This window comes from Micrasema longulum, unplaced genomic scaffold, assembly GCF_059751315.1.
Source record: "Micrasema longulum isolate JH-2025_06_02 unplaced genomic scaffold, ASM5975131v1 h1tg001964l, whole genome shotgun sequence".
Taxonomy (NCBI): domain Eukaryota; kingdom Metazoa; phylum Arthropoda; class Insecta; order Trichoptera; family Brachycentridae; genus Micrasema; species Micrasema longulum.
In genome coordinates, this window is record NW_028279137.1 from 144,963 (window position 1) to 158,015 (window position 13,053).

The window sequence follows — 13,053 nt, forward strand, 5'->3', positions numbered from 1 at the left end:
ATGGCTGTGAAAGATATTGAAAGAAGGGTGAGTGCCGGGAACAGAGTGAACGGTGCACTCAAATCGACCTTAGCAAATAAATGATTGTCGCAAGAAGCAAAATTAGCAATTCACAACGGAGTCCTGGTCCCGACCCTGATGTATGGGAGCGAAGTATGGACTTGGAAAAACAGGGATGAAAATAGGCTAAATGCTGTCGAAATGCGATCTCTCAGGCGAATGTGTGGTAATACTATGTACGATAGATGCACAAATGTTGAGATCCGTACCTTATGTAAGGCTGAGACAAGCATTATCGACTAAATCGAGAAAGGAGCTCTGCGCTGGTTTGGACATGTAGAACGAATGGACAGCGAAAGAACGGCCAAGAATATTTACAATGCGAATGTTGATGGATGCAGAAATATAGGAAGACCGAGAAAGACATGGCATGACCAAATCTAACAAATACTTGAAGATGGACATGTCGAAAGTCGGAATAATCGGCGCGCGTGCATGAGAAGATGTATGAATGTAAAGAAAGTGAGATCTGTGTGCAAAGATATAGTGATAAGGCGTTCTAATCTCTCTGCCTACCCTTACGGGGAAATGGCGTGATAGTTTGTTGTTGTTGTTGTTGTTCTATATGTTAGTATTACTAATTCATTTTACATCAACTTTACCATTGTGTTTCTGTTTTTTTTTTATTATTTTCTGTAATACGATCAATTATTTTATATTACTTTTTTTAAAAACTTTTTATCAATCCTGATAAACCCCCTCAGGAGTGAAATCCAATTCTTGTTTACACGTATTTAAATATAATCAAAATAATAATGCCTCGGACTCGTTCGAGAGTAGGTTGGTGTTGAATGAGATACTTAGATCCAAATTTAGATGGCTGGTTGACTTAAGAGTTGGTTCGATGACCCAGTTCCAACATTATAACTTCCTAATCCGGAAACCAACTTTCAATAGCTTGTCGAAGGCTTCTCTTCGGGGACTGAAAATTAATCTCTGTATATTTATTTAAAAAGCTTAACAATTTTTAAATTTTGCTCCTTAGAACATTTAAATTATCCGAGATTCATTCATGTATACTATCTTTACACATCTCTAGTAAGAAGCAAACTAGATTATAATACTCCAATATGCTCACCTTATCAAATCACTTTCTCAGATTCTATTGAGAGAATTCAGAATAAGTTTCGTAGATAAATTAATTTTAAGATGGGTTTTTCTAGTAATCAATAAAATTATAACAAAATTTTAGACTCTCTTAAATTAACTAAATTGCAAAAACGAAGAACATCGACCGATATTACGACTTTATATAAAATAATAAAACCAATGTTTGATACCCTTGATCTACTGAAATTGATTTCATTCTATGTACCACCTAGATTAAGCAGAACATCTATAATATTTTATTGTCAAAATTGTCGAACGGTAGCTCAATATAACTCACCTATTGTTAGATTACAGAATACCGGGAATGAATTTGCATCATATTTTGAAATATTTAGTTTATCTCTGCCTCACTTAAGAAATAAAGTGACCAACATATTTTTATCAAAAAGGGCAAATCATCTTCGGGAGATTAGGTTGGAATAGTTATAATTTGATTGATTAATGTAATTTGTTATTGCATAATTTCTTAAAAATATATATGTATTTCAAGTAATTTATAATGTATACAGTATGTTAATATGTCATACTCGATTTTTTTATTTTTTATTTTTAAGCACTACCACATATATGTAAATGGCAGAAATGCCGTATGTAAATAAATAAATAAATATTACGACAGAAGTAAAAAACATTTTTGAATGAAATAAAAAAGTTTACGCATTGTATAACACGTACAGATTCTTAACAATATTTATTTATAACCACATACTGACTTTTCTATGTCGTCCGGTTTCAAGACGTACCCGTCTCTTCGTCAGGACACCAATTAAACCAACATGCGAACCAACATGCAAAACCCACTATACATCTTCACCATAGTTGTTGCACAAAATATAAAACCAACACGAAATACATTTTAATAAGCACATGCACTGATTAGGAACGGGATTTAGGATTACACGAACGTGCATGTTTGTCAGACCACCATAAGTGCTGCAAATATAAAGTTTTATGCTTATATTTATATTTATGTTTATGGTTATATTTATGTTCATGCTTATATTTATGTAGAATAGGCTCTGCACTATGCAGCCATTTTACTGGAATAAAAAATTTAATTTAAAAAAACGTAACCAAAGAATTTCATTAATATATTTTATCAAAATCATTGAAATTCAGGTAACGCAAACTGAGTTGAGGAGAACATAGTACCTGCTAACACACATGTATTTTTACACAGTGTATTTTTTCATAAGAAATAATCTTAATATTTTCCGTATCCATGCGGATGAAGAATACAGTTCTCTGTGTGAAATAGAACCAGAAACCTGGACGAGCGTTTAAATGCAAGTACACGAACAGTAGCAAAAACAGTTAAATTTACTTGCATAATCTAGCTTCGGAAATCAATTTCAATGATGGTATTAAATACGAATTTAACAAATTAAATTTATTTATTTGACGGACATGTGCACTCCATTCTGACGATGGTAAGAACAGTTTCTTATAATAAATACAGGCACTTACAAAATAAAATACAACTCAATAAAATAAAAGCTAGGACAAAAAAAAACAAATTACTACCTCAAGACAAGATCCGGTCTATCTTAGTGAATTTTTAAATCTATTAAGACTTACACCAAAAAAGTCCAGATCTTGTCTCGAGTTTACAATACGACACATTCAGGACATTGGTGCATGCAAGCCATAGTTTGTGCTGTGTTGATCGAGGAACAGGACATTATTATTTCGCAACCGGCGGATCGGAGCATTAAATGCCACATGTTCCAGTAACGATGGTACATCAATTAAACCATTCAGTAAATTAAACATAAATAAAGAGTCAATGTTATTTCTACGTTTTTGTGTACCTGAGATTTTTAACATTGACTCAATTTCTCTGTAAGTGTAGTCTCTCCTCTCGAGGCCAATCATCCATGCTACTTTTCTTAGCAAACGATGTTGCACCGATTTGATATGATTTATCCGGCCTACATAGAAGGGAGACCAAAGCGCGGAGGCATATTCTAAAAGAGGACGAACAAGTAAGCAATATAGTGTTTTATCCGTGAACATATAAGTAAAGTCACTAGATGTCCTGCTTACAAAACTCAAGAGTTTTAGTGACTTGTAAATCATAGTATCAATATTTTCATTAAAGGTAAGTTTACAGTCCATGATAACTCCGTTTAGATTATTATCATTATTTTGAGAGATTACTTAACTCTTCCGACGCCCATTACACAAATCACCAAAAGTTGAATTCCATAATCATGCAAGTTTATCTTATTTCACAGCATATTTCAAAGTTGTTTACTATTTAACTTATAATCACCGAAGATGGGTCCGATTAGACCCAGAAGTATCAAAAACTGTCAGCCTCGTGGTGTAATGGCCAGCGCGTTTGCTTACCATGCAAGAGGTCTCGGGTTTAATCCCCGACATGGTTGATATGAAATATTTATTTAAAAGGGTGTTTTTACACTAGGATATTGAACGTAGTTATGCAGAAAGCAGCCAGTTTACAATTTAAAAAAATTAAGATATAGGTGTTATCGGGTACAGTAAGGTCAATTCTATGTTTTGCTAAAAACGGCCAGACTGCTTTCATGCAAAAAATTGTATTAATCACCTTCTGAAAACAGTGTCAATCACAAAAACGGCATTCCTCAATTTGCAGAAAACACCCACAGCACTAGAAAAATCTTACGGTACTTTAAATGTTAATAAAACTGGTCAAATACATAGTTAGATTATTGTTTTTAATATAAAAAAAAACTGATGTATTCATTATTTATCATTTGTCAATGTCAAAAATATTCCAACTGTTGTGTAATGTTTGATAAAAAACTCTTTTTTTTATAAAAGTGCTATTATTTCAGTTTCACTTCTCTATGGCTGGCTGTTTTCTGCATAATTACGTTCATTTTATAGTCCCCGGACTAGTACCTGACGCGTAAGACTGATCATCTTATTTTCGTGTAACAAAAATGATCAAAATACGCTGCAATTGGTGTACCGATGCATCGCCCTATTCATCATTTATTTATTTAAAACTTCAAGTTCGAAGAATGAGTACTTTAGCGGACTTATTGCTGAAAGCAATATCTTCCAGCCAGCCAAAAAACCATTAGGTGTGGAAAGGTTATGGATGATGATGAAATGTTGAAAAGAGAAATGCCACAAATATTCGGCTACTATTCGGTATTCGCTATTCGGCCAAATGCCTGGCCTGGTGTTCTACCTCACCTCAAGCCTGGGTGTTTTGTACTGTAATTCAACTCTGTAATTGGGCCTCTTGACCTGTTGTGGTGAAAAAAAAAAACTCATAAAATTTCCAAAAAGGCGATTTTTTTATTAAACGGTGGAAATGAACAACGAATTACTAATAAGGACCATAAGAAACACAATGTGAAGTAATAATGAACAAACGCGTGTCGTGACATGATCTACTCGCAAATGAAACAAATACGCCCGCCCCGTCACCCCCGCGCACACCGCAATGAGACAGATCACATAACCTGTCACGCACGATTTTTTTTTTTAACACATTTTCTGCCAAACTTTCGGATGCCGAATATTTGGCGCTTCGGCCGAGAACGTGGCCGAATATTCGATGTATGGTATTCGGCCAAAATAATATTCGTTACATATCTAGTTGAAAGTTATTACAACGTCGCGCGTCGTGTCAAAGCAACCGAAATCGGTGTCGGGCGAGAAAAGTCTGAATTTAGTTTTTCAGTTATTGGCGACGTGTTGCGTTGCTTCGTTGGCAAGCCTGGCACCTGGTGTTGTAAATGTCAAGTGTTGCTGGCGCCCATAGGCTCCTTGTCCAAATATATTGTAATTTACCAAACATTCTACACATTCTCTAAAATACGAGAATATCAGTGACCAAATTACGGAGCACTCTTGAGTGTTTCCCACTTCTCAATTCAAGAGTTAACATACTGAATTAATTTGAACTCCAAAACTATATACTATTATCAAAATTCAATTGGGTATTTTTTGTTGTTTCAGATATTCTTTGGACTATCTCCCTCCTAATGACTGGCGCCTTCAGATCCGCTACGCCAACGAGAGAGACGAAGGGATTTATGAGTGCCAAGTGTCGAGCCACCCACCTCTCGTCTATATGGTTTACCTCAACGTTATTGGTAAGTTCATGTCTTCTGGGTTTCAGAAACATCAATTTGCGTCGTTCCAACGGAAGCAATATTACCGATGATTGAACTGTTAATTCTATATGGATAGTAATAATAATAATCATAATAATAATAATGTTTGGATAATTGATATAGCGCCATTTTTGTGAAAATCACCTCAAGGGCACCGATTTCTTGTTTTACTAGTAATGACTTAGGACTTAGTATTATTTATGTTTTCATTGTATATTTGTTATTTACTTTTAAGACTGAAAAAGCACACATAATAATAAAACGGTAATTTTTTTTAAATATTATTATCAAAAACATAATTTACTGCCTTAAAACAGGAAAGCTATCCCTAGTTAGGCAGTTTAGATGAACCACCAGTAAAAATAAAAAATAAAATATATGTTTACTTTTACTACTTAATTAATTTGTTGTATAAATAATTCATTGTAAATTGCTGTAATAAATATGTAAAAAATAAATAAATAAAAGTTAGGTAAATATTTAAGGAAAACTGTGACTGAAATCTCAAATCGGTGATTTGAAAAAACATTTTTTTATTTAAATTGAAAACATAGTATACATAATTTCATATAATATTCCTAGTGAGTTTTTTGTAAAAAAACTCATTTTTGGAGATGCATGTAACAATATTTATTTACAGACGTATTTGAAATTTAAGCTATAACATTATTTACGACAGCAGAATAAAAAATACGTTACATTACAAATTAAAAGAGTTCCAAAAAGTTTCAAAAAATAAACATTATACAAGGTACGGAAATCAATTCAAAATGATATACAAATGATACATACAATACAATCTTTAAAGGAAAAAAAAGGAAAAAATTGAATAGTGTAAAAATTACATGTTTGTACCCAATACAAATTTTAAAAGCTTAATAATATCGCATTTACATAATAAAAGTTTTAAAAGTATAAAAAAGCATAAAATTAAATTTAAAAGTATTAAAAATTACATATACAAGCAAAAATGGTAGAATATTTAAAATTATTATATTGACGTCCACCAGTATAATACGCGACAGAGCCAAAATATTCACGTACCTGGATCACGCACGACAAGGTATGGTCTAAGGTCTCTGCTGTACCTTGCTTGTAGCGAGTACAACAGGCTACCGGACTCTTATAGAACGCCAAAAAATGACTATATTCATTTAAAAAATTACTACTTGAGGAGGTACGTGGAAGGTGAAATTTAGTTTTAAGTTCTTCTTTTTCCTCGGATATTTCTTTCTTACAATATGTAAATATTTAATATTATTTTTTTATTATGAATTGTTTTAATTTCTTTGTATTATAAATATACTTGCTTGCTATCCTATTTTCAGTTTTATGTACATATTATTACTTGTTACTATATTTTTATTATTACCGTGCCTTTATGTAAATATTATTCTGTCCCAAAAGGAATTTGTTGTCACTACTAGATGTAGAAAAGAAAATTGTATGATTTGATAAAAAAAATAAAAAAAAAATTATGTTGAAGATGCGTATTATCTGGATCAACTTTTTTTTTTGCAAGTACTTCTGGAGAAAATAATTCTTTAATTGGTACATTCTGTTTCTGTATTTTGAAAATGGTACTTTAAATTTTTATGCCAATTTGTTGAATTCCCCGATACTTATATATTGTAAAGATCTAGTACCAAACTTTGTAGACTTCACAGATCCAATATAAATGTAATTTTTTGATCGAGTACTGTACTGATGAATGTCTCTATTGAAAGCGGGCTTGATGTTACTGTGCATTGAGTCGAGAGTTGTATAAACGATAGTGCTAGTTATCTCAAAATAGCAAAGCCCGCTAAAAGGAATTATTTTGGTTTCAAAATAAATGTCCCTTACATGAGTATCATACGGTAGGTGAAACGCATTTTTGATCGCTATATTCTGAAAAACCTGCACCTCCGATATTTCGCGCTCAGTTGCAAAACCCCAGATACAGCAAAGGTATGATAAATGTGAATGGACCATAGAAAAAAAGATTGTTTGAAGCAGCGAAACTGGAAGCATTCCAATTTTATTTCTACGTTTTTTTTAGTTGAGATTTTTAACATTGACTCCATTTCTCCGTAAGTGTAGTCTCCCCCTCTCGAGGCCAATCATCCATGTTACTTTTCTTAGCAAACGATGTTGCACCGATTTGATATGACTTATTCGGCCTACATAAAAGGGAGGCCAGATCACGGATGCATATTCCAAAAAAAGACGAACAAGGAGCAATATGGTGTTTTAACCGTGAACATATTAGTAAAGTCACTAAATGTCCTGCTAACAAAACCCAAGAGTTTTAGTGACTTGTTAATCATAGTATCAATATGTTCATTAAAGAGAGATAGGTATTTTCATTCTATAAAAATACATTATTTTACATTTTTTAATATTTAATTCTAGGTAGCTGGCTTTGCACCACATATTAAAAAAATCAACATCTGACTAAAGCAGCAAACAGTCATTTGTATTTTGAATAACTTTAAGAATTTTATTGTCGTCCGCAAAGAGCCAAAAACTAGTAAAGGAGAATACATTTGCTACATCGTTAAACCACTTGACCGTTTGACCACGAAGCGATGTCAAATAACATTTAATCAAAATGTAATTAATGAAATCGAATCTAAATCCAATTAAATTAATAACTTACTTCGTTCGTTATTTTAGTGCTCGTAACATTTAGAATTGCCAACCCTGTCAGAATTCCCAGATTCTCCGGGAAAACGGTTAGTTGTATTTAAATTTCCTGATTCTCGGAAATTAGCTAAAATCTCCCGGAATCTATTCCTGTGTGAAGATTACTATTTGTTCCAAAAAAATGAGTTATCGCAAGCGGAACAAAATAAGTAGACTTCAATTTAACCAAAAAAACAGTATTGAAATTTTATAAACAGGGTGTTCTTTAAACCCTGTCACATCCGAAACCACGATGATCAGTATGGGCAAGAAGACATATTGGCATATTTAAAAAATATATTGAACGAGGAAAATTAAAAAAAAAAAAATTAACAAAACAAATGGTTGTATGCGTAATTGAATGAGGGAGAGGGTACATGTGCGTGTGGGAATAAATGAGGGAGAGAGTGCGTGTGTGTGGGTGCGTAAGTATAAAAAAAATAATTGTTTAAAACTTGTAAATATATTGAAAATGAGACAAAAAAGAGCTTGGTAAGAAGTTTGAAACCTTTTTGTTTTAATTTAAATCAAGAAAATGTTATAAATTGTATTTTTCAAAAGTATCTTAAATTTCAAAACCGTATTCTGAAAAATTGGCATTTTATTTTTAAATTTAACTGAAACACACTGAATGAATAATGTGCGACGAGTCCCATACAATACGAGTACGGTAGGTAACCACAAAATGCAGTAAATACGATATCATGTCAACAATAAAACAAGGTTTGACAATACGCAAACGTTGATTCAAAACGAACGTACAAATACATATTAAATGCACCTACATAATATATAAATATATAATTATAATTATTTATCAATCCTTACTGCAATTGAGCCAGTCAATCGTATTTTGGGCATAGTAAACTAACATAAAAATATTACAAAGAACATTTTATAGAAGCACTGTTGGTAAATCCTCCTGGTCCAAGAAGAAAAAAAAAGAAGAATTTTCAGACATTGCCTAGTATGTAGTTAAAATAATGATTCTGTGAGAGAGTGGCAGACACCGCGCATCGTCTTAACCCTTTCCCCGCGTTCAAAATTTGCGTAAGTATTTTTTAGTTAAAAAACTTATTTTATTTTAAACATTTTTTTGTTATTAACCATGAATATGAATACTTAAGCTACGAAACTTTTTGATAATAAATTACTCAGATATGCTGTGAGCACCGTGTAATAGTGCTGTTGAGTCAGCTAATAGTGGCTTGTACCTCTTTACTTAAATGCCACAGAATTTCGGTTGTTTTTTTATTTTACATCTAAGATTTTCAGTCAATTGAGATGACGACCCTAGTAAAAATCTAAAAATAACCAAAATACACCTTTTCATTTAATAAGTTTGTAAGGACTCTTCACAGCCAACTTTTTACCAAGATAAAATCAACTTTTACGAGAAGTTAATTTGGCAAACGAAGCGTTGAGATGTTGTTTTAAGTACTTAACAGGTCGTTCTGGGAATAAACCTTAGTTAAATAAAGTTAAGCTCTTAATAACGCTCTCTTTTTTAACTTTAAATATATTATTTGCAAACGAAAATAGAGTAAATTTGTCTAAAACCGACAGACTAAAAAAATTATTAAAAAAAACTACTTGCCAGATTCAACATATTCAATAACGATAACACTCTTGTTATTTACCCATACATTTTAATTTTGAAGCCACTTTTCTGCAGCCTTGGGCCTCGATTACAATGGGAAGTTCACATTTATCTACAAAGTAAAATTAAGTTTTCTGTATGAAAAGCAAAATATGTTTACACTGTTTTCTTCTAAACCTGTTCAACTATAAGTTATCGACGAAGATACTTTAAATTTTCATGCAAATATACTCATTTTCATACACAAATATCGGTTTTACTTTATAGACAGTCGAAGATACCTCTGTAGGAAAAAGTAGTTAAGGGTTTGGTTGGAGTTCCTACCCCAGTTAGAGATTGACAGAGAAGACACGAGGTTGCTGTTTGATGTTTATTTATTACATAACGAATAAATAATTTATTATGTCGGACGAGTGTTACGTCGATGACGAGTTGAAGTAACTGCACTTGAACTACATGCGGGAACTGAGTGACGTCGTCGAGCTGGTCTGACGTGAACTGAACTTGTTGGGCTGACTAACTGAACGAGCTGGCTGGTGTTGACTGCGTCCTATGGTCTTTGTATAGACGACGTTTTTTTGTAGTTCATTTCTTCATGGTAGGGACGCTGTGAATGCACTGCAGAACGATGTCCTCCGATTTCATGTGCAATACTCATAGAGTTTCATTTTACGAATGTATTGGATTCGACTGAAAATGATGACATTGCATCGTCGGTCATAAGTCTATTTTAGGTGAACTAATTTAACACGTGTGTGTCATTGACCATGGAATATGGACCCTACAACTCTGTTTACTTCCCATTGTGTTTGGGACCCTGAAATAGTTCTATGGATATCACTGATAGGTAACTCACGGATCAGAGGTATGATGTTTAAACTCCGCTCTTCTACAACTTCGTTCCATTTTAAAACACAGTTATTAGAGGCAAAATTAGCATTTTACAATGGAGTTCTTATGTATGGGAGCAAAGTATAGAATTGGAAAAACAAGGATGAAAGAAGGCTGAATGCTGTAGAAATAAGATCTCTCAGTGGACGTGTGGCAACACTATATACAATTGATGCACAAATGTCAAGATCAGTACATGATATAAGGCTGAGAGATAAGCATTATCAACAAAATCACGAAAGGAGATCTGAGTTAGTTTGACATGAAGAGCAAATGGACAGCGAAAGAACGGCTAAAAATTGGGAATGTTGATGGACGCAGAAATTGTTCTCAATTGAGAAGTCTAAAAAAAATGGCATGACCAAATCTAACAAATGCTTGCAGACAGACGTATCTGAAATTGAAATGCAGGCAGGCGTACACGAGAAGATGTATAAATGTTAAGAAAGTGGTATCCAAAAACAGAGTGATTTGGCGTTCTATTTTTTCTACCTACTCTTACGTGGAAATGGCGTGTTGGTTTGCTTGTTTTGTTTTTGTTATTTCTGACTAGTTGAAAACGACCCTAAGTTAATGTTTTTTTCCGTTAAAAATGTTGTGATGTCAAAAAAACTTTTCATTTCAATTAAAATCTCTTTTTTCATACATTGCATAATCGTATTTACTCCTACTTTATTTGCCAATTGATAATGATAAAAACCCTGAACATGTAGTAAAATATTTTTTTTGGATTGACTAAAATAAATTAGTATTTCTGTGTGCAGGCGGATATATGGATAAAACCCTGGACGGGTGTTTTCGATCATTGTTCTCAGGTTAAAGTCTTGAAAAAAAATCGAGTAGAGATACGTCCATTAGGGCGGGGTGGATGTGAAATATTATTTTTAAGGTTTTTTGAACTGCAATACGTCATTGTTCCTAGACAGACACCTGTAACGTAATACTGTTCAGCTACCTTCATATATCAGACGTTTGAACTACGCTGCATTTGGTTTACTAGTGCAGTGTCCTGAGCATTACTAGGTTCCGAAATAAGGATGATGATGATGAACCACGGATAAACTACATTTTTAATGCCTACATTTAAGCATTTTGATACAATACTTTGAAAAAAAAAATTTACGGTCGGTTTTATCCGCACTTTCCCTATGAGCCCGTTCAAAACAACAAAAAAACCTAAAAAAAAAAAAAGAATTTCCTGTATTTATTATGTAAAATAAATTGATTGAAAATACTAACGCAGATCTGCTACTGACCTTGTAAATGCTTAGACTTCCATATTCCGTTCACAAAAATGTTTTCCCTCTCCGTTGCAATAAATTTCAATACTACTGCAAATATTGCGTGCAAGTTATATTTTAATATTGATTTTTTATTACATATACGGCCTGAGCCAATTAAAACAGTTATATGAAGAAACATATATGCTTGTAAATGAAACTGAACAAAAAGGACGTAAAGCTATGTAGCAAAGACAAATAAAGTCAATTAAATAATAGTTTACAATATATTCATAAACACAAACAACATTTAAGACTTTGAGCTTACCCAAGCCAACCCATCTTCACTCCTCACTGTTTTAGTGGCAAAGAAATTTATGAAAAGCCGGAAGAGCAATCCCAAAGAATTCTCAATTGTATGACGAATTGACCAATCTACACATTCTGAACATTTTATTTATTTAATTTAATTTTTTAAGAATTAACGGCACAAGTACCTTTTACATTACATACATACATAAGAATTTACAGTGGAGTATATACAGTAACAACTTTTTCAATGCTTACTTAGAAAGAACATAATTAAAATATTGATTCCACACTAAAATGTTTTACAAGTAATTGTTTATAAGCTGGAAATTTCAATAAAAATATGTCACCTAAATCCGAATGTTTATTACCCAGCGCGTGTAGACGATTCAGTACTGAATTGCTAGAATATATTGAGATATGATTGTTGCAGTGATAAAGTTGAACTAGCCTTGTCACTCTAACTGGTACTTTAAAACCAATGAGGGCCAATATTTCAGGGCTATCCAATACTGAATTAACGATTTTAAATAGAACTAATTAATCGTTAATAGTTCTCCGGTCCCTTAATTTAATCAAATTTAATATATTTAATAAATAATCATAGTTACGAAATTCATTACGTATTCCTAATTTAAAATTAACATATCTCAAAAACTTATTCTGAACTCTTTCTATGGTAATTTGGTGGGAGGCATAATAAGGGCTCCAAATTGCAGAATTATATTTAAAGATGCTTCTCACCAAGGAGGTGTAAAAAAAATTTAAAGTGTTTATATTTTTTAAGTCCTTAGTGATGCGCAAAATAAACCCAAGCGTCTTCAAAGATATACTACTAATATCTTTAATATGACTGATGAAAGACAATTTCCGATCAAAAATCACACCCAAATCCCGCATCTCAGTAACTGAATCCAATGCAGTGTTACCGATTGAGTAGTCAAATAAAATAGGATTTTTTATCCTAAAAAATATCATGATATGGCATTTTTTTAATATGCAAAAGAAGGTTGTTAATAGAACACCATACAGATAACTTATCTAAATTATTTTGCAATATGCACAATCATCAACATTG

General features: G+C 32.6%; 1 protein-coding gene across 1 annotated transcript in view; it reads left to right on the top strand.

The window, feature by feature from the left end:
* Positions 1 to 13,053, top strand: part of LOC148273392 (zwei Ig domain protein zig-8-like) — a 56,649-nt gene that overhangs the window by 35,656 nt on the left and 7,940 nt on the right. The window contains exon 4 of the mRNA XM_088238767.1: positions 5,131 to 5,267. Within this exon, the coding sequence (XP_088094893.1) occupies positions 5,131 to 5,267 (137 nt within the window). The remainder of the gene's footprint in view (positions 1 to 5,130; positions 5,268 to 13,053) is intronic.